The 27690-nt window shown below is 50.4% G+C and overlaps 14 protein-coding genes across 14 annotated transcripts; 10 read left to right on the top strand and 4 right to left on the bottom strand.

Annotated features, from left to right (window-relative positions):
* Positions 1 to 160: 160 nt before the first annotated feature.
* On the top strand, positions 161 to 1737 carry nuf2 (kinetochore-associated Ndc80 complex subunit NUF2; the record flags this gene model as incomplete). The annotated part of the gene is made up of 3 exons (XM_056670610.1): positions 161 to 280; positions 333 to 1571; positions 1624 to 1737. The coding sequence occupies 3 exons, from the start codon at positions 161 to 163 to the stop codon at positions 1735 to 1737; spliced, it is 1473 nt and encodes a 490-aa protein (XP_056516983.1).
* Positions 1738 to 1881: 144 nt separating this feature from the next.
* On the bottom strand, positions 1882 to 2529 carry N7515_009866 (uncharacterized protein; the record flags this gene model as incomplete). The annotated part of the gene is made up of 1 exon (XM_056670609.1): positions 1882 to 2529. One exon carries the CDS (start codon positions 2527 to 2529, stop codon positions 1882 to 1884), a length of 648 nt encoding a protein of 215 aa, XP_056516982.1.
* Positions 2530 to 2857: 328 nt separating this feature from the next.
* N7515_009865 (AP-3 complex subunit beta) lies at positions 2858 to 5489 on the top strand (the record flags this gene model as incomplete). The annotated part of the gene is made up of 3 exons (XM_056670608.1): positions 2858 to 2870; positions 2942 to 3099; positions 3159 to 5489. The coding sequence occupies 3 exons, from the start codon at positions 2858 to 2860 to the stop codon at positions 5487 to 5489; spliced, it is 2502 nt and encodes an 833-aa protein (XP_056516981.1).
* An 832-nt stretch (positions 5490 to 6321) lies between these two features.
* N7515_009864 (metal-dependent hydrolase family protein) lies at positions 6322 to 7623 on the top strand (the record flags this gene model as incomplete). The annotated part of the gene is made up of 1 exon (XM_056670607.1): positions 6322 to 7623. One exon carries the CDS (start codon positions 6322 to 6324, stop codon positions 7621 to 7623), a length of 1302 nt encoding a protein of 433 aa, XP_056516980.1.
* A 489-nt stretch (positions 7624 to 8112) lies between these two features.
* On the top strand, positions 8113 to 9267 carry N7515_009863 (serine/threonine-protein phosphatase; the record flags this gene model as incomplete). Its single annotated transcript, XM_056670606.1, has 3 exons — positions 8113 to 8128; positions 8201 to 8434; positions 8546 to 9267. The coding sequence occupies 3 exons, from the start codon at positions 8113 to 8115 to the stop codon at positions 9265 to 9267; spliced, it is 972 nt and encodes a 323-aa protein (XP_056516979.1).
* Positions 9268 to 9642: 375 nt separating this feature from the next.
* On the bottom strand, positions 9643 to 10390 carry N7515_009862 (rho GDP-dissociation inhibitor; the record flags this gene model as incomplete). Its single annotated transcript, XM_056670605.1, has 3 exons — positions 9643 to 9773; positions 9844 to 10215; positions 10300 to 10390. 3 exons carry the CDS (start codon positions 10388 to 10390, stop codon positions 9643 to 9645), a joined length of 594 nt encoding a protein of 197 aa, XP_056516978.1.
* Positions 10391 to 11620: 1230 nt separating this feature from the next.
* Positions 11621 to 12849, top strand: N7515_009861 (KilA-N domain-containing protein; the record flags this gene model as incomplete). Its single annotated transcript, XM_056670604.1, has 3 exons — positions 11621 to 12007; positions 12073 to 12235; positions 12305 to 12849. 3 exons carry the CDS (start codon positions 11621 to 11623, stop codon positions 12847 to 12849), a joined length of 1095 nt encoding a protein of 364 aa, XP_056516977.1.
* A 53-nt stretch (positions 12850 to 12902) lies between these two features.
* N7515_009860 (uncharacterized protein) lies at positions 12903 to 13268 on the top strand (the record flags this gene model as incomplete). The annotated part of the gene is made up of 1 exon (XM_056670603.1): positions 12903 to 13268. One exon carries the CDS (start codon positions 12903 to 12905, stop codon positions 13266 to 13268), a length of 366 nt encoding a protein of 121 aa, XP_056516976.1.
* Positions 13269 to 13993: 725 nt separating this feature from the next.
* Positions 13994 to 15681, top strand: N7515_009859 (cleavage polyadenylation factor subunit CLP1; the record flags this gene model as incomplete). The annotated part of the gene is made up of 2 exons (XM_056670602.1): positions 13994 to 14131; positions 14188 to 15681. 2 exons carry the CDS (start codon positions 13994 to 13996, stop codon positions 15679 to 15681), a joined length of 1632 nt encoding a protein of 543 aa, XP_056516975.1.
* A 363-nt stretch (positions 15682 to 16044) lies between these two features.
* On the bottom strand, positions 16045 to 17283 carry N7515_009858 (uncharacterized protein; the record flags this gene model as incomplete). The annotated part of the gene is made up of 4 exons (XM_056670601.1): positions 16045 to 16187; positions 16264 to 16377; positions 16451 to 16634; positions 16726 to 17283. 4 exons carry the CDS (start codon positions 17281 to 17283, stop codon positions 16045 to 16047), a joined length of 999 nt encoding a protein of 332 aa, XP_056516974.1.
* An 813-nt stretch (positions 17284 to 18096) lies between these two features.
* On the top strand, positions 18097 to 19650 carry N7515_009857 (uncharacterized protein; the record flags this gene model as incomplete). Its single annotated transcript, XM_056670600.1, has 5 exons — positions 18097 to 18145; positions 18215 to 18718; positions 18792 to 19208; positions 19256 to 19462; positions 19520 to 19650. 5 exons carry the CDS (start codon positions 18097 to 18099, stop codon positions 19648 to 19650), a joined length of 1308 nt encoding a protein of 435 aa, XP_056516973.1.
* Positions 19651 to 19896: 246 nt separating this feature from the next.
* On the bottom strand, positions 19897 to 20996 carry N7515_009856 (phytanoyl-CoA dioxygenase family protein; the record flags this gene model as incomplete). The annotated part of the gene is made up of 3 exons (XM_056670599.1): positions 19897 to 20078; positions 20134 to 20574; positions 20630 to 20996. The coding sequence occupies 3 exons, from the start codon at positions 20994 to 20996 to the stop codon at positions 19897 to 19899; spliced, it is 990 nt and encodes a 329-aa protein (XP_056516972.1).
* A 1387-nt stretch (positions 20997 to 22383) lies between these two features.
* N7515_009855 (uncharacterized protein) lies at positions 22384 to 24187 on the top strand (the record flags this gene model as incomplete). The annotated part of the gene is made up of 4 exons (XM_056670598.1): positions 22384 to 22806; positions 22861 to 23103; positions 23158 to 23339; positions 23398 to 24187. 4 exons carry the CDS (start codon positions 22384 to 22386, stop codon positions 24185 to 24187), a joined length of 1638 nt encoding a protein of 545 aa, XP_056516971.1.
* Positions 24188 to 25085: 898 nt separating this feature from the next.
* N7515_009854 (glycoside hydrolase family 30 protein) lies at positions 25086 to 26593 on the top strand (the record flags this gene model as incomplete). The annotated part of the gene is made up of 2 exons (XM_056670597.1): positions 25086 to 25738; positions 25795 to 26593. The coding sequence occupies 2 exons, from the start codon at positions 25086 to 25088 to the stop codon at positions 26591 to 26593; spliced, it is 1452 nt and encodes a 483-aa protein (XP_056516970.1).
* Between the last annotated feature and the right edge of the window lie 1097 nt (positions 26594 to 27690).

The following is a 27690-nucleotide window of genomic DNA, read 5'->3' as shown; positions in this document are numbered from 1 at the left end:
TGTGTTTGTCCTGTTTGCCCTGTGCCCCTCCAGGCGCTAACCCTGATCGGGCGGTGTGCGGGAGTGTCTCCAAGTAAACAATCAGTCCGAGTCAACAACAACTAGCCCACCCTCCTCGTTTTCAAAGCCCCTTGCCTGCTCGACAGGCTGTCACATCGTCATGTCGCGCAACTCCGTCGCGATGGGTTACAATAACCGCATGAGCCAGCAATTCCAAGGCAACCAGCATCATGGTCGAGGTCGCAAGAAGGAGGACGAGAATGACGCCCTGATGCGCCTGGTGAGCTAATGTGTTTTTTCAATCGCTTTTGGTCTTTACTAATCTCAAATAGCCCGACAAAGAGATCGCAGGATGTATTAATGACATCGGTATCCCGTTCACACTGGCCGACCTGGCTAAACCGAACCCCCAGCAGATCCAGATGGTGTTCGAATGGTTTGCAGAGCTGCTCATGAACACGACGCGGGAGACTGTGGAACCGGCAATGCATGCTGCTGCGGAAGATCTATGCGGCGACTACCCTGATATAGTCCCCAACGATACCCGCAATCTCATGGGTTTCTTCGTGATGCTCCGAAAGCTTCTAGCGGAGGTATTTGCGCGTGATCGGTTACGAAACTATGAGAAATATGCTAACTCTTCTGGCCCCAAACAGTGCGGTGTCAACGACTTCACTTTCACAGACCTGACCAAACCGACGCATGAACGACTCGTCAAAATCTTCTCCTACCTAATAAACTTTGTTCGATTCCGAGAATCACAAACACCTGTGATTGACGAACATTTCAACAAGACCGAGAAAACGAAATCGCGCATTGACGAACTTCTGGCCGAAAACCAGGAAATGGAGTTGCGGCTGAGGGAGATGCGACAGGATCTCCAGGCGAACGAAGCGCATGTGAGGGAAAAGGTTGCTCGAAACGATGCACTCAAGGCACGTTTATTGGAACTTGGTCGCGAGCAGTCGCGAGTCGCAGAAACCCTTGATCGAGTCAAGACGGAAAGAGCACGGCGACAGCAGCAGTTGGAAGAGAAGACCGAACGAACTGTCCGTTCACGACAAGAAGCCGAGAAGCTGCGGCCTTATGTGCTCGAGTCTCCGGCTACCCTCCAGACATCATTGGCTGAATTGTCTGAGCACTTGATGCGCGAGAAAGCCTCTATTGATGTGATGGAGAGGCGGGCTCGCGCACTCCAAACCTCCTCGGACACCTTTACCGTCGTTTCCAACGATGTGCAAGGGTGTGTCAAATTGCTCGATGATATTGCTGCCGAACTGCAAAAAGAGGAAGAGGAGGAGTCCCGGGCCGCTAGAACCACAGAGGCCATCTCCGAAAGGGGGAACAGTGTTCGTGAAGTAGAGCAGACTGAGAAGCTCCTGCAACGTCAACTGGCCCGTTGGGTCGAACGAATTCAGACACTCCAGAAAAATGCCCAGGAGAAAGCTGAACTGGCACAGGCACGCATGGAGGAACTCCGGAATGTCCAAAAACAACTTCGTGAGGAGCGTGCAGAAAAGCAACGTGACATGGAGCGGAGACGTATTCGCATTGAACAGACAGAGAAGAAGGTATGGCTGACCCTCCATTATAGAAAAAAACTGTTGCTGACGCTTCTCCTAGATGGCCGACCTCAAGGAGAACATTGAGAGCGAGATTCAAGCAGCGCACGACCAGTACTTGAAGCTCGAGTCACATATCAAGCTGTACATATCAGAGATGGAGAAGTCTCTGTGATCAACCAGTTGTCATTTATGTGCGAAGCAGGAGTTCAGCGGTCGGCTATAGGATACCCGGACAGGACAGATTCATATACAGGAGTTTTGTTTATCAATGTCAAGTTTCTTTTCAGCAATTAGCCTATCCCACATTTGCCATGCATCAATAGTCCTGGTCAAACTCAAACCAGCGCTCGGCGACTCGTTTTAAAGTGATGCCCCGTTTCCCCCAGGTGCTTTCGTCGCCTCGTATTCTAACCGACCCATTCAGTAAGGGGACATTCGCCTCCCATAGCTTCTCTCCCCAGTCAGCACTCGAGTGGTCCAGGGCGTTCGAGCACTCATAAAGCCGAAGGTGCATTCCTGCCCTAGAGCCGGCCTCGACGGCAGAAGCAAGTGTTCTTGAAAGTCCCTGTGCTGAGAACTCCGAAGTCGCGACATGCAAGGCCATCATGTTGAGTACAGCAAGAAGTTCTTGGTCATGGGAGCGTCTTCCGTTGCCAGTGGCCACTCCACCAGCAGGGTTGAAGATGGCGAGATATGCTCGAAGACTCTCTAGACTTGGACAGAATGCCAGCCGTATCTTGCTAGATCTTGCAAGCAGCCCGATAGTTTTTGTAAGCAGATCATGGCTCGTTGCAGCGTTTGGATCAGCGCGTTGTGAGCGAATGGCTGCTGTCAGCTGCACCAGGAACTCGGCTTTGGTAGCACAGACAATGAGATGTGTGTCTGAGTTTCCATCGAGAAGTTGCTGAAGGAGATCGGACACCGAATCGCAGCTAGCGATCGTGCGCGTTGGACCCGGATCCATTGCTTCGAATAGCTGGATTGTAGCTTGAAACTATTGCCCCTCTAAGGTCCCCAACGTGAAATAAATCATTTTCGCTGCAGCTGATGATCTATCAACCACACAGAGCCATGTTCCTCAGCAATATCGGGTCTGTTGTGGTGTGTAGTAGAACGGTGCAGATTAAAAGCGGACGAGAGTTGCGCGACATCATCACTGGACCAGCTTTCACTCCGCGGAGCAGCTCCGCCTTTCCTCCCCTCACCACCCACTTTCTCCGACTCACCCAACGAACTTGGACTGGGCCCCCTCAGAGACTGGAAAGATGGAAACAATTTCCAGGATATCCTCGATGCTGGAGACAGGTATGTCGGTTTCCGTTTGCAATCCGCTATATTTGGCCTGAACTGACCGTGGAACGTCACTGTGCGCACAGCTCGAGAGCTCACGTTAGAGGCAGCCCAGTCCGCTACGATAAACCGGACGTCCAGCACGGACTATAATTCGCGAACATACAGCCCAGCGCACATCAAGAAGCTCCTTGACAGTCGCCATGAGCGGGAAGTGCTGGACGGAATGCGGAGGGTCATCTCGGTAAGGGGACGTGGAAAAGAACTAGGGATCGCAATGGCTGACTCAATTCGCTATCACAGTTGATGTACCGGTCTGAACCCGCCCTCACCTTCTTCTCCGCTGTCGTCAAGAATGTGGCCAGTGCCAACCTCGAAATCAAGAAACTCGTCTACATCTATTTGGTGCATCATGCGGAGGCGGAACCAGATTTGGCATTACTGTCCATCAATGCGATCCAGAAATCGCTGACAGATTCGAACCCACAGGTCCGGACTATGGCGCTTCGGACTATGTCGGGAATCAGGGTTCCGGTTATCAGCCAGATCGTGTCGTTGGCCATCAAGAGAGGATGCGGTGATATGAGTCCCCACGTGCGCAAGGCAGCTGCTTTGGCTATTCCGAAGTGCTATCGTCTGGACCCGAACACACTGCCGCAATTGATCGGGTATCTGGAGACGCTTCTGGGCGATTCCCAATACTTTGTCGTCGGCCCCGCAGTCGCGGCATTCTTAGATCTGTGTCCGGATGAGATTAACCTCATCCATAAGCACTACCGCAGCTTGGTCAAAAAGCTGGTTGATATGGATGAATGGAGTCAGCTCGCAACGCTCCGCTTATTGACATCTTATGCGCGAAAATGTTTCCCCCACCGAACCCAGAAGGTCAAGCACACGGCCCCGGAGGCCTTCTACGATGATGAGCAACCACAGCAGGAGGCCCAGGACGAGGGGGAAGAATATGAGGCTTCCGTGATTGATCCCGATCTCGAGCTTCTACTCCGAGCTTGCAAGGTTCTACTGCAGAGCCGGAACTCCGCCGTCATTGTTAGCGTCGTCCGTTGCTTCCTTTACATTGCCCCGCCAGAATATACTGCATCAGCAGCTGGCCCACTCGTGGCTCTCTTGCGAAGCCCGCAAGACATGCAACTAATCGCTTTATACAACATCGTTGCCGTTGCTCTGAGAGCTCCCAAGCCATTTGCTAAATACACTGCCCACTTCCTTGTCCATGCCAACGACCCGCCGCATATCTGGCGCCTTAAACTGGAGGTATTGACCATCCTGTTTCCTCATTGTGGAAAGCACTGGAAGGGTGTTATCATCAGCGAGCTAGAACATTTCTCTAAAGGCACAGAGCCAGAGCTAGTACGCGAGAGTGTGCGGGCCATCGGACGCTGTGCCCAAGGAGACACAAGCACCTCAGGAATGTGTCTGCGAATTCTTCTCGGCCAGATCTCTAGCTCGGACGGTAACCTCGTGTCAGAGTCGCTGACTGTTATTCGTCACTTAATTCAACAAGATCCAGTCTCACACACCAATACTGTCCTCCAGCTCGTGAAGCACCTGGGCACCACAACACACCCAGATGCACGAGCCACCATTATCTGGCTTGTCGGGGAGTTCGCTGGCGTTCATACAGATAAGAACATTGCGCCTGACGTTCTTCGCGTTTTGATCAAAGGGTTCGCAGATGAGATGGAAAATGTCAAACAGCAGATTGTTCTTCTCGGGGCCAAGGTGTACCTTCATCATCTCCTACAGAACCCACCACTGGAACAGCCACAACCAACCGAGCCATCGTCATTGCCCGAGAAAGCAGACGAACCTCAACAAGAGTTCCACAACGAATGGACTGACAATGGGAACGACCAACCGCATGATGCGGCTCAAACCGAACAGGGAGCAGAAAGCATACGGGAAAATGACGTTGCTGAAACAAAAGACGAAGATGCACCCGAAGACCGTATCACCCTTCTATGGAGGTATATTCTCCTTCTCGCACGCTACGACACATCCTACGATCTGCGTGATCGGGCCCGTCTCTACAAGAGTCTTTTAGAAACTCCATCTTCGACCCAACTTGCCAACCTCCTCCTCCTGGCACCAAAACCCGTCCCTCACGCCCCCAGCCCATCCGAGACACGCAAGGACCTGCTCATCGGATCTGCTACTCTTGTCGTCGGCCCTGATGCCGGTTATCATGGACTCCGAGGCTACGCGAATCTCCCAGACTGGGTCGAGCTAGGCCAGGAACCCGATCCAAGCCTCCGTATCGAGGATGTGAAGCCAGACACAGCCAGTAACCCGTCTGCCATGACTGCAGGCGATCGCCTCGACCAAGCGCTTCGTGAACATCAAATCACTTCCGTGCCAATTCGGAACCGCAACAGCGCTGCCATAGATCCGACTGGGAAGAAGACTCTTGATCAGTGGCTACAAGAGGAAGATCAGGAGGAAAGCGAGACAGAGTATGAAACTGATTCTGAAGAAGAGGAAACTGACTCCGGGGAAGAAGAGACAGAGTCGGAAGAAGAGTCTGGTTCTGAGGAAGAGGATGATGACTCTGAAGAAGAAGAGACTGATTCTGAGACTGAAGCTGTTCACAAAGAGGCACAGCAGCTGCTCAAGTGAATATCCTCGGATGCATGATGATCACATGTATAGATGACGACTTGATTGGGCATAAATTTGGTATATTGAAAATATGAGAAATCGAAATGGCATGATCTTACTAGATTCTAGAACTAGTTATGTTGTATAGTACTAACTACGCTACGTAAACTCTTGTTAACTATTCGTCTACTATCCAGATAAGTCTACGTATTTGTTATTTATGAATCGGATGCAGCCTGAATTTAGATCCGGGGTTCCGCAGGGGTCTCCCCGCATCTTTGTTCCTGTGGATTAATGATTGGTCCGTTTTACGAAGCAATTGTTGCTAATTTCCGGACGAATCAGAACATAGCATCCTAGGCGGCAGCTGAGCGCAATTAACTTCCCAAGACCATTGGGCGCCAAGATAGCTTGTATCGTGGCTGGCCAATCTAGCTGATCCAATGAGACAATAAGCCCGACAAACGGCCTTTCAAACGGCTCGGCAATGTGACCAATGTCTATATCTCCTCGGATCGGGGAGAAGACTACCCTAGGCCCGATCCATATGGAGAAGTGTATGCACTGACCAGGACTATCCCCGATTGGGATCGGGGAGATGTCGGGTCCCGCCGATAATCAAAGGTCCTGTGCTTTGTCACTTTGTGCAATGTTCATTGTTCATATCTCGGTGACCATTCCAAGATGTCCGGAATACACGAAGCTTATTTCTCCGCGCCTCCCCCGCTTTCTATAGATAATGACACATTGACTCTTTGGAGTTGGGAACCTGTCTGTCTATTCAATTGAGAGTTGCCTTTGAGAAGGATCCTACCGAAGTTACCGAACTACCAAGCACTACACTACAAACATGGACGTCTCCCGAGTTATCAAGCCATGGAAGCTTGACCCTCAAAGACCACTGGCCTTCGTGAACGCGACTATCATCGATCCAGTTCAGGGCCAATTGATCAAAAATGCGACCATCCGAATCTCAGATGGCAAGATCATCCAAATCGTCACAGACGGCTCAGCCACGTCTCTAGAAGACATCACGGAGGAGAACATCATTGACCTGACCGGTAAATACCTTTGCCCCGGCCTAATCGACTGCCACGTCCACATCGCCGTCGTCCCCGGCGAAGTAGACCTCCGAGCTTACAGGGACATGACTGAGCGAACCAGTCTCCTACGACAGCCGCACGTCCTCAAGACAATGCTTGAGCGCGGCTTCACCTCCATCCGCGACTGCGGCGGCGCAACCCTCGCAATCAAAGAAGCTGTCGAAGAGGGCGTCATCCCCGGCCCCCGTCTCTTCATCGCCGGGTACGCCCTCTCTCAAACCGGCGGCCACGGCGACATGCGCGGTCCCCACGACGGCCAACTCTGCTGCGGCGGCTCTGTCTCCGGAATCAGCAGGATCGTCGACGGCCCCGCAGAATGTTACAAGTATGCCCGCGAGGAGCTACGTCAGGGTGCGGACTTCATCAAGATCATGGGTGGTGGCGGCGTGTCCAGTCCCACTGATCGTATTGAACATGTTCAGTTCTCGGATGAGGAGATTCGCGCTATTGTTACTGTCGCGCGCAATGCCGGAACGTATGTTACGAGTCATAGCTATACGCCGCAGGCGGTTCAGCAGGCGATCAAGCTTGGTGTTCGGGGAATTGAGCATGGGAATCTGATTGATCTTGAGACGGCGAAGATGATGGCTGAGATGGGGGTTTTCCTGACGCCGACGCTTATTGCGCATGTCATGGCCAAGAAGATGAATTTCCTTCCCGCTTCTGCTGCTGCTAAGAATGATGAGGTTCTTGAGCAGGGGCTGAAGATGATGAAGATGGCTGTTGATGCGGGTGTGACTGTCTGCTATGGGTCTGATCTGCTTGGTCCGATGCATTTTGCGCAGAGTAAGGAGTTCTCGGTGCGCAGTTCTTATTTGACTGCTTTGCAGATTCTGCAGAGTGCTACTGTCAATGCTGCTCGACTCATTATGCAGGAGGATAGGTTGGGTCAGATTCGGGAGGGCTTTGTGGCGGATTTGTTGATCTTGGAAGGAAATCCGTTGGAGGATATCACCATTCTTGACAAAGTGGAGGAAAGCCTATTGGCAGTGGTTAAGGATGGGAGAGTTGTTACTTCACGCTGGGACAAGATTAAAGTAGATGCTTGAGATTTGGGGCGATTAGATGCATTTTTTTTGGCTTATATCAATGACACCAACCTTCAAGGACATCTTGCATCCACAGTTGGCCAGTTGGTTGAGAGTGTTGGTGGCCTTATAGTTCCGGCACCAAGGGGCAAAGGCGGTGTCCTAACCGAGCGTCGGAGGTGCCTGAGCTTATCCCGCAGTCGGGGCCTTCATGTTGCCTGAATCCTCGAACTTTTAATTAACTTGTCCTCTACAACGGGCACGAGGATCGACTGTACCTCCAGGATGCCGTTAGGTTGATGAATGAATCTTTCTATCCATTTTCTTTACTTCAATCATCCTCGATCACGCCCTCGAGAACCGAACCTTAGCTCACTTGTCCGGTTCGACACGGGGACTAGGTCCGGGGGCTCTCCACCGTCATCTACAATTTTTGGGGGATTTGAGAGACCTTCCAAGGAGCAGTGTCTGTCGTTCTTTTGACTGAGCGTTGGCATATCTTCCGCAACAATGCCCGGCCTACCAAGTACGTGCAGAGCTCTGGTTCCGTGATGGGCAATCGTCCGAAGTCTGGTTATGCTGACCTATTGACTCATAGCAAATATCGATCTCGATGAGTGTATCGCACGACTCTATCGAAAGGAGCTGCTCGCGGATTCAGTGATCGAGGCAATTTGCCTCAAGGCGAAAGAACTGTTGATGAAAGAGAGCAATGTGGTGCATATTGCTGCTCCGGTGACTGTTGTCGGCGATATCCATGGCCAGTTCTTTGATATGATTGAGATCTTCAAGATCGGTGGTTTCTGTCCGGACACAAATTATCTATTCCTCGGTCAGTCGCACATGGAAAAACATTCCGTGGGGATGGCGCTGCGGGTCTAGGCCTTGAAGATCTCAAGTGCTGGTATTTGGTGTGCAGGGTTGCTGACTGTCTAATTGATAGGCGACTATGTCGACCGCGGCTTATTCAGTGTGGAGACTATCTCTCTCTTGATCTGCCTCAAGTTACGATACCCACAACGAGTCCACCTGATTCGCGGCAACCACGAGTCTCGCGGAGTCACCCAATCGTACGGCTTCTACACGGAGTGCGCACGCAAATACGGCAACGCCAATGTGTGGCACTATTTCACCGATATGTTCGACTTTTTGACGTTAAGCGTCGTGATTAACGATGAGATCTTCTGTGTACATGGCGGATTATCACCTTCTATCCATTCTATTGATCAAATCAAGATCATCGACCGTTTCAGAGAGATCCCCCACGAAGGCCCTATGGCCGATCTCGTCTGGTCTGATCCCGATACTGAACGGGACGAATTTTCTCTTTCCCCGCGTGGTGCCGGCTACACCTTTGGAGCGCAGGTTGTGCGAAAATTCTTGGAGGTCAACAGCATGTCACATATCTTACGTGCGCATCAGCTCTGCCAAGAAGGCTACCAAGTTCTCTACGATGACCGGCTGAGTACAGTTTGGAGCGCACCGAACTACTGCTACCGCTGTGGAAATTTGGCGAGTGTGCTCGAAGTCAGTGACTCGGGCGAGCGCTACTTCAATATATTCGATGCTGCACCGGAGAATGACGCCCATCGACTTGAGCAGCTCGGGCAGCAGCAACAACAGATGAAGGACGGCTCCAGTCCTATGCCTGACTACTTCTTGTGAATCCCAAGAGTCCTATTGTGATACCCATTGGTTAATGTTTGTTGATGTTGATGTTAATGTTGATGATTATTGCTTGTTTTTGATTTGATTCGCTTCTGTATCTAGCACTAGACGGGAGTTTGGGATAAAATCGTGCATTCACAAACAGCAAGATGTGCTATGTGGCTTTTTTAACATGGTTATCATTCATGAAGAGTTGGGATTCTCCAAGGGTTGAGACTCAGTGTGACACGAATAAAACAATAAGACCGGACACTGGAGTCCAAAGCATCGGGCCAGTGGGACGCATCTCTTAACAATGATGTTGTTAAGGAAAGAAACTCATCACGCTTTGAAAACAAACAGCCGCTCAATAACTCAAAAGCCTTCTCATGTTTACCAGTCCTTGGCAATGTCAAAGGACCACTCGAACAGAAGGTGAGTGTGATTGTCATCATCAATAAACTTGGAGACAGCGTTGTAATGGCCGCGGGCGATCATGCCTGAAGGGGCCTCCTCCTCGTTGACTATATAGATGTTAGTAAATGCTAAATACTGCAAAGGCCAAAAATTAGGCAAGCCAATAGTTATACTCACATTCTTTCGAGTAGTCAGGCTTGGCGGTGGTATTAGGTGCGTAGCTACCCAGCATCTCCTCATCCTTGCTGACCCGGATACCCTTGCGCTTGACAACTTGCAGGTACTTCAGGCCACTCAGAACTTCATGGTGGACCTGGAAGGTAACCTTGATATGGAACTTGGCACCCTCCTTGATCTTGAAAGGCTTATCCTTGAGGCTGTCGACAGAACCGGGGGACGACAGATCGATAATGACATCCTCACGACCCTCGACTTGCAGAGCCAGGGATTTGATGATACACTTGCGAGGGTCGTTAGGGTCAGCGATGGGTTCACCGGAGTTCAGACCCAGCGAGGCCTTCCAGCGGTTCAGGGCTTCGTCGTCTTTGTCTATTGCGGGGAATAAGGTTGGTTAGCTGAGATCAACGAAGATCTGACATGGTCGGAGAGTGCCAATGACAGGTGACTACTTACCGAGCTGGTTGTACTCATCGAGAGTCTTCTTCTCTCCGACCTTGAAACCCTCGGTGCGGGTGGCGGCGAGCTCATCTTCGTGGTCGGCCATTGTTTACAAATTTAGGAAGCGGGGCACGGAACCAAAGATTGGATATAAGGGGATGGGGAACGAGGTAAACAAAGGATATGATGAAATTGAACGATGGAGGGAAAGAAGGAAGAAGTTCGAGATGATTCTTAAGTTAAAACGAAGCTAAGATTGAATAGTCTCCTGAGATATGGTGGGGTTAGAAAGGCGGTGGAAGAGGGGCGAGGCTATTCGGATTTCCTTGTATGGGCAATCCATCTGTACACCGTTGAGCCTGCAGCTTGCTTAGGTCTGGTCCTGCATGTGTTTCTCGATTCTCATGCTGTGTAACATGTACAGTTCTATGGCAATGTACACAACAGTAAGGTGGAAACATGAAACGTTGAGTGTTGAATTGATCGTATGCTAGCCCTAGTATTTGGGTGATCTACAGCGCGTGCCCCAACTTTAGGTCTACACAGTGGGGACTGAGCATCCTGCAAGTGAAACAACCAGAACATCGCTGCCCACGTTCATGCTGGGACGTGCATATTTCTGCAAAATATTGTATGACTTGCTCAGCAGCTCAATGTAGATGTATGTAAATAGGTTCCAATGGTAGTTCTGTCGATGTTGACATTTGCAGGAGTATCTATGAGGCTATGATGTAGGCTGGTAGAGACTATTCAATGCGGTGTAGAAGGGGAAGTTCCGAAGTCAACAGACCCCTGATCATAGAGCATGAAACTGACGATACTCCATAGTCAGAGTGAGTTAGGTGTTGAGGTCATAGTAGAGTACATTCCATGTCGAGAAAGGACAAGTATACGATTCAATCAAAGAAAGGAATGTCGAGGTCACGGGGCCAACAAAATAGATTACAGTGAGGTAGATCAATGACGGTGTAATGCATAAACTGACCAACCACACCATCCAAATACCCCACCTGACAAGGGCCATACCGGACCTTACCGGAACAAGTCAAGCTTCAGAACGACGCAATTACTCGCGACTCGCATTTCTCCCCATCTCCCTCCTGATTGTCTTCTTTATCTCGCTCCTCTGTGGATTAATTTTTTTTTTCTTTTCTTATCGATCGTCTTTGTTTGCTGTTTCTCGCTTTGCCAAGAGAGACTATACCTGTCGGTGGTAATCCATCCGTTTTTGATTTTCGCTACTTTGACGCGCCTGCTACGTGGCCGACGTTGGCGCATCTTTCCCTGGAAATAATCTCACGTCTTCCACCTTGTCACCCCCTCGACATCCCCCACTATGTCGCGAACACTCCCAAAGAAGTTCAATCCTCTCATCCGGTCCGATGTTGCTCCCAGCTGTAAGTTCAACCCAGACGCGACTAAGCGCGACCGTGCGGGCGCATCCTCTAGCCATCCCCCTCGTGCGCCCTCGACTCGTCACAATATGATCTCTAACACGATTTTTGTTACTACAGATGATGAGCTCCTTGCGCGCCGCCGTCTCGGCAAGACCAACCTGTCCGTAAAGCCTGCCCAGATTGGCACCTCGAACGCGACCAAGCCCGAGAACTTGGGTGTGTTCGAGTACGCTCACCTCCGTGCTCCGTTGCCCAAGGATCTCAAGGGCTCCGAGATATTCCCTTCACACACCGCCCAGTCGCACCCGGAGACCTACTTCTTGATGGTGAGTTTCATTATACGATTTGATCTTAAAATTGATAGCGGCTAACTTTTCCGCCTATCTTACAGCGCCGCAGCAAAGATGGATATGTCAGCGCTACGGGAATGTTCAAGATCGCATTTCCCTGGGCCAAGGCCGATGAAGAGAGAAACGAGCGCGAATACCTGAAGGTTCGCGAGTATACCAGTGAAGAGGAAGTTGCTGGTAATGTGTGGATCTCTCCCACATTTGGTATGTGTAGTCCGACATCCTATGTACCCCATCTGACAAACATTCCCTGACTAATTCCCCACTCCTTAGCTCTTGAACTGTCCAAGGAATATCAAATGTACGAATGGGTGCGAGCACTGTTGGACCCCACAGAGATTGTCCAGAGCCCTTCTAGCGCAAAGAAACAGATCACTCCTCCGCCGAAGTTCGAAATTCCCGAGGGTGAGCCGGAAATGCCGCAGCGCAGCCGTAGAGGCCGGTCCGCTTCTCCGAGCAAGAAGTCGTCGTCTCCTCGCAAATCCCGCACCACTCGCATTACCAAGGATATTACTAGCACCCCATCTACGACTGCCGCAAACGCCAGCCTGCAGTCAGCATTGGACATCACAGCTTCAGCATTGAACGTCGAGAGATTCCCTGAGTTTGGAGTCGTGGATGAAGCGGAAGCGAAGACAAACGGATCGCCAGAGAAGAAGACCCGAGGCCGCAAGTCAAAGCGATCCGCTACCGAGGAGCCCGAAGAGCAGAGTGAGGAGGCGAAGGAGGAAAAGAAGGAAAAGAAGAAGGCCGAGAAGAAAGAAAAGAAAAAGCTGAAATCAAGGAGCAGGAGGAGCCGAGTGTCGAGATCTCAGTGACCACTGATGCTACTGATGATGCCAAACCCGCTCACACCACCGTTTCCCTGGAGATGCCCACCATTCTGCCAGAAGTGCCCTCTGCTGCCGAGACCGAAGCGATGATTTCACAGGCGAAGAGCATGGTTGAAGACGCCATCAAGGCCCAGGCTGATAATACTCCTGGAGAGTCTACGTCTGTTAAGGTGACCAAGAAGCGCAAGTCCGAGGATGACGAGGATGAAGAGACCTCAGCCGAATCTTCCCAGCGGGCCAAGAGGGCCAAGGTCCTTGAGGCCAAGCTGAAGAAGGAGCGTGTGCGCAACCGCTCGATCTTCGGTGTTTCCGTGGCCTTTGCACTTGCGTATGTCATCCTTTCCACCATCCCCCGAGCCAATACTGACATACTGCACAGTGCTTCCATCCCGTACTTCTTCTAAACAGAACGGAAGTTCTTGTGCAAACAAAGTAACGTGTGTCTGAAACTTTTGGTCCCTTATGTTCGGGATGCTCTGTCGCTTGCGACAGTTTTAACTCCCTCAATCTTCGCTTCTGATGCCCAATTCCCCTTGTCGTTACCATAAATATGTTCCCCGCCGGCGATCCCGAGCTGTACCTCCCATTCAACCCATTTTCTAATATCTTGCCCTCCCCCTCTCAATGCTTTTTCTATTCCAGACTTGGCTATTCGGGGCAACCCTCTGGCTTAGTTCATGACCCCATTCTCTTGCTGCCCTGATACCAAACTTCCCCCTCTTGCACCTTCACATACTGCCCTCGTGGCATTCTTCCGTGTAGTCAAGGACGATTCGCTTAATGATAGTGATATGCTTGATGTTACCGATGTCCTGTAGGATTGTAAGATATGATGATTGAAACGGATGTTGCTCTGGGCTGCAACCATTGACTTTGGATTTAATTGCTCTCGATGCTCATTCTTGAAGTACTCGTGGAGCACAAATAGGACTACGTACGTACTAACCTAACTACTACTAGTTAAGTACTGTGTAGATGTCACATGTTGTTTGTGGAGCCAAAGTTCGTTAAATTCTGCCCACTTTGATCTCACTCACCGCCCTCTGAATAGCTTCAAGGCGATCTACGAAGCAATCTGTTTGCGTTTTGCCTTTGCAGTTACCGCGAGCCTTTCCACATTGGCGATAAGATGTCGCTCCCAGGCTTAGGGCTGACGCAGCCGCTGGATGAAAGATCGCAGGGCCCCGCACCGCCATCTCAGATCAGTCTGAAGCCAGGCTCCGAGTGGCGGTTCGAGGTCGCATTTGGTCATATCATCAAGGTCAAAGTACGTTGCAGTCTATGTTCTGAGAACCGAGATCGTGCTAACCAATGGTGGTGCAGCTACTCAATGGAACAGCCGAGCTGTTCGGTACCGAGCTTGCCGAATCGCAGACCTACACGTTTACCGGCACAAAAGCAGCGATCTTCACATGGCATGGCTGCTCGCTAGAGGTCTCCGCGGTCGATAAACCGGCATCTACATCTGATGGAATTACCCCGACGGCGGGGCGCGGTGCAGCAGGGTGTCAGAGCGAATACACGGCCGAAGAGACGCCAATGGTTGAATATGCCAACGTTCACTTTGCGCTAGAGACAATGCGCGAAGAAGCCTTGTCAATTGGAAAAGATGGTCCGCGCGTGCTCCTGCTTGGCCCTGAGAATACAGGAAAAACTACACTGGCTAAGATCCTCACGGCCTATGCGACGAAAATCGGCCGCCAGCCGCTGGTTGTCAACCTCGACCCGACAGAGGGCATGCTCAGCGTCCCCGGTACGCTGACCGCGACTACATTCCGTACCATCTTGGATGTCGAGGATGGCTGGGGCAGTAGCCCCATGTCCGGGCCCAGCCCCGTGCCGGTCAAGCTACCGCTCGTGTACAGTTACCCAATGGAGAGCCCGCTGGACGGCGAGGGCGCTGTCTACCGACCCATAATCTCGCGCCTTGCGCTGTCTGTCACAGGACGCATGGCCGAGGACGAAGACGTGCGCGAAACCGGAATCATCGTCGATACCCCCGGAATTCTCAGCTTAGACAATCCCGGCGCCATGGATCTGATCAACCACATCGTCACCGAGTTCTCCATCACGACGATTCTAGTCCTAGGCTCAGAGCGCCTATACAGCACCATCGCCAGACAATACGACAATAAGCCCAGTTCCAGCGCAACAGCCGCCGTCTTCGACGAAGTAATCTCCGTCGTGAAACTGTCCAAATCCGGCGGCTGTGTCGACCGCGACGCAGCCTTCCGCAAAGCAACCCGTGAATCCCAGATCCGGTCTTACTTCTTCGGCAACCCGATCCCGATCTCCTCGCCCTCGTCCGCCATCACTCTCTCCCCCCACGCACAGCAACTCGACTTCACCTCCCTCTCCCTCTACAACTACACCGTCACATCAGCCGACGACGAAGACGAAGACGAGTACGACCCCTCCCAGCTAGCAACGAACTCCTTCCTCCCCGGCGGCCAAGACGACTACCCCACCGAGCCAAAGCAAGACCCAGACCGTGCCGCCCCCCTCCCCGGCGTCGTGGGCTCGCTCTCGGAGCCTGCTGAGAACGCCAATAACGTCAGTAGCGTCCCACTCAAGAAGGTCCTCCCGCCTGCGCCATCGGATCTGGCAAATACTCTGCTTGCGATCACGCATGCGCCTACGAATGCATCGCCCGCTGATGTCCGCGACGCGAGTATCATGGGCTTCTTGTATGTTGCTGATGTTGACGTGCAGAAGGGGACCATTCGAGTGCTTGCGCCTGTTGGCGGGAGGATGCCGCCACGTGCTGTTATTTGGGCGAAACGCTGGCCCGGTGAGTTGGTTGGGCTGGTTGGTTAGGGGATCGAATCCCTTTGCATTGGGGCTTTTACTTGGCCCTTGGAATCTTACATAGATGCAACTATTTTCTTCTCAGGCATGGAGAGTTGTGGAGCATTGGGGGGATTTGGACTTCTCAGCATGGAGTTGTGGGTCATTTTCACATACTATTCAATTCAATATTTGTCCATTTAGTTTCTTCTGGCATCTTGCATATCGATTCATTCGATAGAGAGCCTTATGGTTCAGGCTGTCAGCTGTTTGTTTCGGGTGCCGAAGGTGGCAGGGACGTCCTGACTACTGGGAAGTCACGAGAATTATATAACACAAACGTATGTTGATTGTTGTCTGTCCATTGAGACCGCGCAGGTGTACTCCATTATACTAATAGGTAAACTCCTGACCCACCAACTCTTCACTCATCTTCCACAACCTTTCTGCCTCAAAACTGCTAATCGCCCACGATTTCAAAGTATCAACCAATGGATCCGCAACATGCGAGTCAACAAGATAAGCACCATTGTGAGCTAGATAAAAGTGAGCCAAGGTCAGCAATCAGCATAATGGCCCAATGACAAGCTGTATATGAGCATGAGAACCCACCTTTCAAAGCACGGTCAAACGCTGCGTAGACATGAGTAGCAGCACCGTGCTCCAAAGACTTCCACTTGAATTCACTCCATCCCTCGTGGTGGCCCTGCTGTCTATCAATGGATTCTGGTAGACGTGGTCAGTATCGGCTTGTGGATGATCACTCAAAGTACTAAGCCATGCAATATGGATAACCTACGCAGTCCCACATCCACACTCCAGTCCAGGTGACCACCCAAATTGGTGGCGATGACTCCCGGATGTAGGCTAAACGCCAGCAAGCCATATTTGGTACCCAGCTTGGATGAGAGCGAAAGTGCCATGAGCATATTCGCTGTTTTGGATTGGCCATAGGCGACCCATTTGTTATAGGTTTTGCCGTTCTGAGAATAAGAGATGTGCTTGTGTTAGTTGAATCCTCGAAGTCGATTAAGTCAAACAAGAAAAGTCTAGACCTAGACGAAAAACACTTACATCGAAGTTATAGTCGTCAAACCGGATCGGGCTTAACCGATGCCCATCACTACTGACCATCACGATCCTAGGACTCTCCGATTGTAGGATCTTGCCCATAATCAAGTTGGTGAATAAGAACGGGCCGAGATGATTCGTCGCAAGGTGGGACTCGATCCCGTCGGCTGAGAGAGCATAATCCACAGCCATGATACCAGCATTGTTGACCAGAACATCTATAGCCGGGATCTGCGTATTGGCATTGATATGCTCTGCAGCATTGCGAACACTGACCAAAGAGCCCAAGTCGACCTTCACCGTGATGACGTTCAAGCCTGGATTTTCAGCTTTGAGATCTTCACCGCATTGGTCGAGTTTGGTCAAATTACGGCCGGCGAGGATCAGACATGCAGGGTTGGCCTTGGCAATAGATTGGACGAAGGCGTAACCTAGTGAGCCCAGTGTTACACCTGTTGTTAGAATCACCTTGCCTTTGATCAAGCTTGCATAGTCGGTGACCAGCTCAGTCGTGGTGGTGTTGGCGTTGTATGGGGCCGGCATACTCGTGGCAATAGTCATTTTGATGCAGCGTGTGTCTATAATCCCGTGTCAATAATTTGGAAATAGAAATCCTCGTAGGGCGGCCCATACATCGGTTTATATATTGTTCGCTCCTATTCCTCCTGGTACCTATGATTACCGTGGATAGATGTGACTGGGGTGGGGCCGGGTCTTCCCGCTCGGGCGAACTTCCCCGATAGAGGTAGCGTATACGGAGGTAAGGAGTCACGATCTTACATCCGATCTTTACTCCGTAATATCCGATCTGGAATGTCATCAAGTGTCATCATGATACCTTTTCAGTAGGTAATCATTTTGGTACATAGGTTCCATCCGAGCACGGTATTACCTCGGCCTCCCCACTACGGAGTACTCGTCTCCTGATCTGCAGCCCTCCCGTCGTCAGGTATGAATCCAACATACCCGACGTGGTGTCGACTGGTGTGCGGATGGCTGGCCGCTAAAGCACGGATGATGTCATAGCCACAAGTAGTGAAGTGGGGCGCAAAAGGCAAAAGCAAAGGTTCTGCGAGCTTCGCCAAACCTTCGCCAAACCTCGCCAAACCTCACGTCTTAACAGTCTTATTCCCCGAATGTTGCAAGTCGAACAAATCATTCCCTCGCGAAACGCGAAACGCGAAATGTAAATGCCGAGGCCAATTGCAAAAAATCGTAAGTCCTGGTCACGCAGCTTTGGATCTCTGGAATTAAACCGGGGTTAACTCACCTCTAGGCTGGTCAGTCGAATTATTCCTAGTCATCGGCCTTCCAAGCCGTGCCATCTCCCTTCTTCTCGTTATGGGTTCTCTGGGAGCTTGAAACAACTCGCTAATGCATTACTACTCAGCCAAACGTGCAGGTCACGGCGGGTCAAATGTTAGTATTGCATACCTTGGCTCTGAGAAAGCTGTCAGTCACTAACCGCTCGCCAATTCTGATATACCCAAAGGCGACGGAAGAAGACCCAAATGCTCACCATGTGAACATGTTGCCCGTGACTGTCATTGGATCGCGGAAGCAGGCGCAACAACAGGGCCGAGAGTTCCAGCATACCAATCGAGCCCTTTGACCCCAGCTACTCACCGTGGAATCGGATATACCTCCACAGAGCATCCTGAATATGCTTTACAGGACCCCCAAGTTGCCAAATTATTCCGGCACTACATAGGAACCTTGGCAGCATGGTATGATCTCAATGATAGCAAGCGGAATTTCAAGGATATCGTTCCCGTCAGGGCTCGATATAATCCACTATTGCTTAGCGCCATTCTCGCATTTTCTGCTGCCAACCAACATCGCACCCTTGGGGAAGACGCGTATCTGGAGATCGCTGAATTCTACCACTATGACAGTGTGCGCAGATTGATTTCCCTCACTGGAAACATTGATAGCATTCCTCTTGGCGAAACTCTTGCCGCCATTTGCCTTTTGCGATCTTATGAGATTATCGCTCGTGAGTAGTTTGTCGACTCTTCTAGCTTTTAAATTTTATTAAAAAGACAGAGGCTAACAGTTAACAACTTTAGAGAACGTTAGCTCTCAGAGTCACTTGCACGGATGCTATTCTCTGCTGGCGAGTCGACAGATCGATCTCACGACAGACCTGCTCAGCGCAGGATATTGGAACTACCTACGGGAAGATATCACGGTCGCTCTCATAGAACAACGTGGTCTAATGATCAGTCTTTCCGATCAAAATGCTCCACCCGAACCAACAGAGGATGCCGACTTTGCTAACTACATCACATTCTTGCTGGGCAAGATCATCAACCGGTGTCTGTCTGTCGACTCGAGTGCACTGAGCTCTCTCGAATGGGAGGCTATGAAGGCCGGTCTAGACAGATTCAAGTCATCACTCCCGCCATCGTTCGACACGATACAAACACCCGGCCTCGGGCAACAGAGTAGTTTCCCGTCTATTTGGACACTACGAAACTGGCATGGTGAGTATACTTGATCTACATTCCCTACAGCCTTTAACCCTCATAAGTGTCCACTCTCCATTACTACCATACCGCCATGGGAATTATGTGGCTGGCCCAGCCTGCAACTCAACCCCCGAAAGCTCTACAACGCATCGATGATATGGAATGTTTACGGCGGAGGTTAGAATACCACGCCACTGAAATTTGTGCCCTGGCTATTTCAAGCGACTCGGCACCTGTCTGGGTCAATGCTTTCGGACCAATTGCTTTTTGTGAGTCCTGCCGACTGGGTTCTCTGGATATTTCGTCTGATGAATGTTGTGCAATAGGTTGCCCTTGGATTCGTGATAACCATAAGCGCGTCGAAATGGCAGAGGAGTTGGGAAAATGGGGGAAGTTGACTGGATGGCCGGTTTCCATTATAGCTGATGCTCTTTCTCCGTCGGACGTGGTCCGTTAATCAATCACGCTGTTGTATAATAACAGTGCCTCTAACCAAGTTATGATGACCCGCGTAGTATTGACATCGAAAACTTCAATAGGTACTTCATTTCAATCTTCTCTAAATGACAACACGAGAGCGGAAAGATTTGAGATTGGTGAGGGTGAGCCTGCCCGTTCTTCCATTTGTCATGACCTCCAGACCTGCTTCTCTATACATGGATTCCTGAATAAAAGCTATTTCGAGCTGGCAACTTCTTTCAGCTTAAGGGTACTGGTTGAAGTCGTAGGCATTTCCAAAGCCACGGTTCAGATACCGCGAGAGTGCTTTCGACTTGCTCACCCAGTTCACTGGAACCTCCAGCTCGGTCTGGCCCTCAATGACAGGTTTCAGATCATCCGCAAATTCGAGTTTCATAGGGTTTCTATACCACGGCGCGAAGTGAACTATCGACGTTAGAGATCCGGGAAAACCAGCCAGGAAGAACGAACTTCAACTTACTCATCGCCAACATGACTCGAGGATCCTTCGTCTGATTGCCAATTCCAGCATGCCAAAGGCGAAGGTCTCTAATAACTAGAGACCCCTTAGGAGCCACGGGTTGACATGGCGGGCGGTCTAGACGACGCTTCTCTAGTTCATCAAGTTTGATTCGGCCACTGGCACGCTCGCCGTGTTCCCCTTCCTGGACATGTAGGCCGGTGTCACGGTGCGTTCCCAACCATACCTCGGTCGAGCCATTCTCCGGGGTCATGGTTATGAGGGGAACATTGATCACATGTGCAAAAGGATGAGATGGGTGGGCAAAGTCTGCGTCTGAATGGACAGGCTGGGACTTTGGAGGGTTCTCTGCAGTTGGGGGCATTGCAGTATTGCCCGAGCAGAACGTCCATTTTGGGCGGGGTCCTAGTGCTGTTGAGGTGATTTGAGTGGCGATGGGGTCTTTCCAAGAGTTATCAGCCGGGGACTGGAAGTGTCAGGGTTTGCGGAGACTTACTCATGAAAATACTGGGCTCGAAGTACTCCCTTACTGGAGGAGCGTCTTGCTGGATATTCCCTGGGTTGTAGTTGAATGGACTGTTTTCTTTCTTCAACTGAAGATAATAGGCATCTTCGACCATCCTTTTGTTGAGTCGGTCGAGGCAGTCATGGGGGATGACATTTTCAATAACCACAAGCCCATCCTGATACAGGCCACGTATTGCAACCTCTAGATTCTGATCGGAAAGACGTTCATGCTTGATTTCGTCTCTGGATGGACGGATGGATGTCGGATAGCTTTTCAGCCTTCCGATTTGGGCTGATAGAGACCGGATCTGACAGCGGCTCAACACCTTTGGAGCCTTGAAGAGGACTTGACTCATGGTGGTGGTGGTAGTTGTGAGTGAGACCGATATACTTTGAAGAGGACGGTTCGACGTAGATTGCGTGGGAACAAGGCGGAATTGCCTGTTATTTATGCTTATCTCAGTTAAAAAAGGTCACTCTAGGTTCAATGTAATAATCGGAAACTGGATGTTTGGCCCCATTCTCTCTCGTTTTTCTCGCCTTTCGGTGGCGCCATTCTCATCGGTGTGTGACTACACGGGGGAGTTGGATGTGCGGGGACAATTGAAATAGAAAGACCGATATATTAGAGTTACTACTACTAGCTACAGTAATGGTTGTTTCCAAGGTTCTTTAAATCTTTAAAAATACATTCGCCAATCGCAAAAGCTTATATGTCCCCGTCGCTAAACGGCTCGCATTTGGTGGGTTTGCCGATCGCCTTTCGCCAAACTCATTGAGCGAAAGCGAAACCCACGTGGACTCAAGTCTCGACCAACGCCACGTCTATATCCAATCGAGTTACCGAACACGAACATCGGTAGTTTTACTTGTCGGCAAACGAAAGTCGTCAACTAAAAGCGGATGACTGGAAAAAATAAACGTAAAGGTAGCTACAGATTTGTTACTACTGTACGTCACGCGTCAAAAGAATGACTTCTCATAGGTTCCTGTACATAGAACGAATGTACTGTAACAGATATGGCGAAGAAAAGGAGAAGTACGAGCAAGCAAGTGAGATTTCTATGTTCCCTCGTCTTTCCCTCCGAAAACAGCAAAACAGAACATCCTCTTTGCCAGCGGGCGTCATTCGGGGTCCTCTCCGGCTTTGGTGTCAGTGTATCTGCACTAAAAGGTATGAACAAGCCGAACCTCCCTGCCGAGCCAAAAGTGTTGCTGGGGTGAGAAGCTTATCGTCAAGCCTAGACGTCTCTTTTATGGACCTTGGAACAGAACGGATAGAGCATAAGACGCTAGGGTATCAATATAAGCGAATACGCGGGGTGCCGAAGGTAGCAGGAGTCCGAACTCCGAATCATATACCGTGCTCGAATGGAACCATGTGCCGAGATGAATACCGAAACACTATATCATTCGGAATCATATTGTCATCAGATACTATGGAGTAAAGATCGGATCTAATTTCGATACTCCAAGTAGTAAATACGTTATATCCCTCAACAATTTAAGTTTGCGGAGGAAAGTTCGCCCAGGCGGGATACCCCACCCCAGTCACATCTATCCACATTTCGCGGTGATCATATCCATCAGGAGGAACCTTGGAATAGGAGGGAACAATATATAAATATGGATATAGGTGGCAGTGCCGTCTTACCGTCTATTCTCCGATAACTTCCTCAAGTTTACAGAAACGCGCTACTCTAGCAACTTTGACCAGAACTACCCGATCATACATCAGCCACGATGTCTCTTGCGAATGCTCCCGTGAACGCCGACTTTCCTCTTCATCTTCGACAACTTATGCATGACCCACCTAAACTGACCAAAGAGCAATGCGGTCACCTGCGACATATCTACAACCTGGCTTCGCAGCTGGATGGGGACTGGGCATTCATGGGATGTGAAGAGCCTGGTCAGGAGTGGGACACCGCTCGCCGTTACCAGCTGGCCACGATGAGCTATGCTGTAGGCGCTGCACATTACCATCGCCTACCAGCAATGCGAAGCATGTTCAAGCCCGTGTTTGGAGCTCTCATTCGGAAGATGCTACGACGCGAGGTCTGGGATTATTGGTACCTCTCTAGTCAGTCGGGCAAAAAACTCGACCCAGATCTCAAAGAGCTTCGCAAACCCTGGGCTGACCCGGTCTGTAAGGAGAATATCATGGTACGTCAGATCTATACCAGCAAATGTGCTCTACTAATCAACACTTTAATATAGTATTCGGGCCATCTTCTCAATATGGTCTCTCTTTTCTCTATGCTTTTCAACGACGATCAGTTTGACCAGGAGGGAGCCATAACGTTTAAATGGAATCCTTTGTTCTGGGGAATGGGCGAAGAGACTTTCAGCTACACTCGTACCACTCTACAGAAGACCATACTTGCTGGGATGGAGAGTGAAGGATGGGTTGGTGTATGCTGTGAGCCCAATTGGGTTTTCATCATCTGCAACCAGTTTCCTGTAAGTCCGAGGAATTTTGTGAATTAGAGTGGTCTCCCGGCTGATAACATGAAGATACTCGCCACTCGATATAACGATGTACGCAATGGCACCCGGCTTGTTGATGATGTTTTGCGCAAGTATAAAGCAGCGTGGGCAGATAAAGGCTTTATCGGGGAAAATGGGCTATTCCGAAGATTGTACGCGACGAGACAAAAGCAAACAGTCGATGCTGATGATATCGGGCATTCTGCTTGGTAATTTGACACCCCGTTCTTCACTGCGTGCTTTGTGCGGTTTGCTGATAGAAGACAGGACAATGGCGTTTATGCCTTGGAATTACGACTTGATCCAAAGCTTGTACCCAGCCATTGGATCTGGGTTCCTGTACCGAACAGATGATCGCATCAATATCAATCCTCCAGCTGTCGCGAACGAAATTCGACGGATCGTGAAGACCGAAAATGCCGACCCCGACTCTCCATCTGTACTCAGCCGTGCTCGTGAGATTACGAATGGTGTCAACGATAGGCGACTTCCCTACCTGTCTCCCGTATTTGGCTATGTTGCTCAATGGCTTTCTGAGATTGCGGGACCTGAAGACTTGAGTAAGCTTCTTCGACATGCTGATGCATATCTTACTCCGTCGTGGTCCCACGGGGGTCTATATTACCAAAGATGTGACCAAGGCTGGGATAATGACGGAAACTATACTTACGTTGATCCCCACACTGGAAATGCCGCGATCGCTTATGCGAGACTAAATGTCAAAAATGGACAGAAGAAAATGTGGGATCACCCCTGGACCCGAGACGAGGTCCAATCTCGTCCTTGGATTGACGGTATCAACTTTGGACAAGGCATTGATTGCCTTCGTGGGGAGTGGAGTGAGCAAAACAGAGCAATGATTGCATCTTTCAGGACATGGCACGGGAGTCGAGTAGCTTGCCAACCGGTCGTCTTGAACCTTCCATTTGGCAAATACGGTGTGTATATTAACAGTCGCCTTGAATACGTCACTACCATCGATGCGAGCAACCGTGCCATTACAGTTGACCTTGATGTCGGTGCGGAGGATGTGGATCTTGTCATCATTTGTGCTTGAGGCTGGGGATCGGAAGGATCGGAACAAATCTTGTCAGATTGAAACTTGAGGTGATATATCGATTACCCGGTATTAACTATGGTTTTATTATCATTTCTCTAAGTGAGGCTAGCTTCGAATGTCGTTATACACCGCTCAAAACAGTATGCTGTAGGTGGTATTGAATAAGTGAAGCTATTCACACCATAAACATCCCGACACCGCCCCCTCTCCCGGACGACGATGAGGACTTGGGTACTACTCCGTACAATACAGGCATTCAAATTTTCTGTCGGCCTGACAAATATGGAGCTAGCCCCAATTAGGTAATTGCCCGATTAACGACCTTTGGCCCGCAATTTGAAAGTTGGGGTAAGCTAACTAGCCGGTCAGCCCATAATAGCCAAGCTTCGTGGCGTGTCCGGGCTCATCTCCGGAAAGGCTCGACTAGCGTGGCTTGGTCTCTGCACTACCGTCAGCGGCCGCAATTGGGCTTTCCTATAGGCCATGCGCGACCAGGGGGAAGTTGGAAGCGACAAGGAAAGCACCATCAGACGCGTTTCGGAATGCAATCTGCCTAAATAGCTTCCTGCCTACCCTAACGGTAAAATTTTGACTTTCAGGGTAGCCATTACGGCCTAGCGGCTGGCTAATCGGAAGCATTGTTGAGAAGTGCTACTAGCCTACTACTCCGTACTCTCATTTCATCTAGGGAGTCCAATTCCCTCTAGAACGTACTCGTCCGTACTAACCCCGGATTGCGCTCGGATCAACTTTTTGTTTTCTATTTATCCGTAGCAGCAGGGAACTGCGGGATGCTCACCATGCTATACATGGAACGGTATAAATATCTGAAGCTTACCTCCATCTCAGGCCATTCCCTCATCCTTCGGTTCTTCCACTACTTGAGAGAGTCAAGATGAAGTATTCTCTGATGTTAGCTGGTGCAGCCAGCGCGGTGACCGCACTATCGGTCCAGGCACACCCTCCCAGTCCTCCGCACCCTCCAGTCTCTCCGCACCCTCCCAGCTCTCCGGAGCCTCTTTCCTTCCGTACAACCCTCAATGTCAATACAGCTAAGAAGTACCAGACAATGATCGGTGGAGGATGCTCTGGTGCTTTTGGTGCTGCCTGCTCAACCAACTCCCTCTCGACAGCCGACCAGCAGACTGTGGTCAAGACGCTTTTCGATGAGAATCACGGTGCTCTCTCCATCCTTCGTAACCTGATTGGGTCATCCCCTGGAACCACGATCCTTCCTGAGTGTCCTGCGACCCCTGCTGGTCCCTTCAACTACTCGTTCCCCACCTCCAACAACGATAGTTGCCAGTTGACTTTAGCTCAAGGTGCACTTAAGAACAATCCGGACCTTTTCCTGTATGCCGATGCCTGGTCCGCCCCCGGCTGTTTCAAGACTACCGGTGAAGAGTCCGGCGGAGGATACATTTGCGGTGTCAGAGGCACCAATTGTACGGAAGATTGGCGTGAGGCGTATGCCAACTATTTGATTGAATATGTCAAGCTCTACCAGGAGCGTGGTATCAAGGTGTCTATGCTAGGCGCATACAACGAGTAAGTGCAGTACACTCCTTTGAAACTTTGTGTTGAAGAAGCTTATGACTTGTCAGGCCTGACTTCAACCCTTTCACTTACTCCGCCATGTTGTCCGATGGTTACCAAGCCTATGACTTCCTTTCGGTCTTCTACCCTATGGTAAAGAAGGCATTCCCTGACCTGGCCGTGTCCTGCTGTGACTCTACTGGTGCCCGTCAGCAGCGCGATCTCCTGTACGAGCTCGGTCGCCTAGGCGGACTCGATCTGTTCGATATCAACACCTACCACAACTACCAGTCTGATATCAAGCGCCCATTCGACGATCTTCTACACAACCAACCCACCATCGAGACGGAATGGAGTGACGGCGGCTCAACATGGACTCATACATGGGACATCTCTGGGAACAATTTCGAAGGCTTGCAATGGGCCATCTACATGCACAACGCGTTCCGCAACAATGTCGCAGGCTGGTCCCACTGGTGGTGTGCCTGGAATGGCGGCGATGGTGCCCTTGTCAATGTGAACGGCGCCTCTTACCAGATTGCTGCCCGCCTCTGGGCCTTCTCTGGTTACTTCCGCTTTGCGCGCCCTGGCGCTGTGCGCATCGATGCCGAGACCAACGTCGAGGACTTGTATGTCACTGCTTGGATGAACAAGAATGGTACCATTGCCATCCCAGTCGTCAATGCGGCGCACTACCCGTATACACTGGATGTGGACCTGTCCGGCTCGAAGGTTTCGCATGCGGTCTCATACCTGACGGATAATGAGCATAACGTGACAATGGACAATGAGTTCACATTCAAGGACGGCAGATTCACGGCGCAGATTGAGCCTAGGGCAATGAAGACATTCTTCCTGGACTTCTAGTAAGAAGCAAGAAGAACCGAGTTGTGACGTCTCGGGAGTGTGAACCTATAACTTCAGGTTTTCCTTGTGACCTAAGGTGTCCATCGAGTTACCTGTTTGTCCAAGAAGTTGAGATAGTCTGCATGCGGGACTCCGTATTTTATACGTGTATATTTCCATCCTCTGTCTGCCTTTTTTCCCTTCTGTTATCTTCGCAACAATTGTACAGGTCTGATGCGAGATGTCATTTATAAGTATTTAGTCTGTAACTAGATACACGGCGATTACATAGTGTCAGCACTTCTTCCTCCTCATCTCCTCATATTCCCTCTCCACAGGCATCATTGTGGCATATTCGCCAATGCGCACATTCCTATGTTGTTATCCCTACATATCTGTTCCACTGTAACCCATCCCATGATTTTACAAGACAGCCACAACCATGAAGACATTTAAATGTCTTGTGACTTCCCGAGAAAGCCCACGGGCAACCTGGCCATACATCTCCAGGCCCATGACCTTCGAATCCTTACAGGCTTTGGGCAGCCCGTTGGAAACACATTGTTTCGATTGACGCCATGATACCAGGGTGAGAGCAGTTACGTCGGACAGCCGAAGCAGGTGGCGGGTGCGCTGGGCCACCGGGCTACTCTGCATACTTTTAAGGGAGCTGCAAGCTTTCATTGCCAGACTGGCGCTGGACAGGAGCTTTTCAGAACGATCTATGCTTGGTTGAACAAGACTTTCAGCGAGGCGGGTAATGGTTCACTGAGTTTAGTGTCACGGTCTGGAGGTTGAGTGGAACTAGGGTTGTGACTTGTGTTGTTGTAGTTTTATGTCCCGTGATCGGCGTCGCTCTGGTCTGTAGAAGACTTCCTGGCAACTATTGCTTTCTTCCTTACTTTCTTCTCCTCGATGGTTGTACACTTAATTAATGTGCTCTTGGCTTTAACTAAGAAGACTTTGTTATCTAACTAGTAGGGGGCATATAGTGCAGAATGTGTAAGGATGGTATCTGGGGAGAATCAAAAACCAGATTAGACGCAGTACGTGTCGCGGTGGGTTTATTGGGGCGATCGTAGGGACATCGCCTTGCCAGTTGGCGGGAGGTTTGCCAG

Source organism: Penicillium bovifimosum (genome assembly GCF_028826915.1).
Source record: "Penicillium bovifimosum strain IBT 22155 chromosome Unknown utg000008l_segment0_segment0, whole genome shotgun sequence".
NCBI lineage: Eukaryota > Fungi > Ascomycota > Eurotiomycetes > Eurotiales > Aspergillaceae > Penicillium > Penicillium bovifimosum.
Note: the sequence above shows the minus strand (reverse complement) of the source record. Positions and strands in the feature narration are given on the sequence as shown.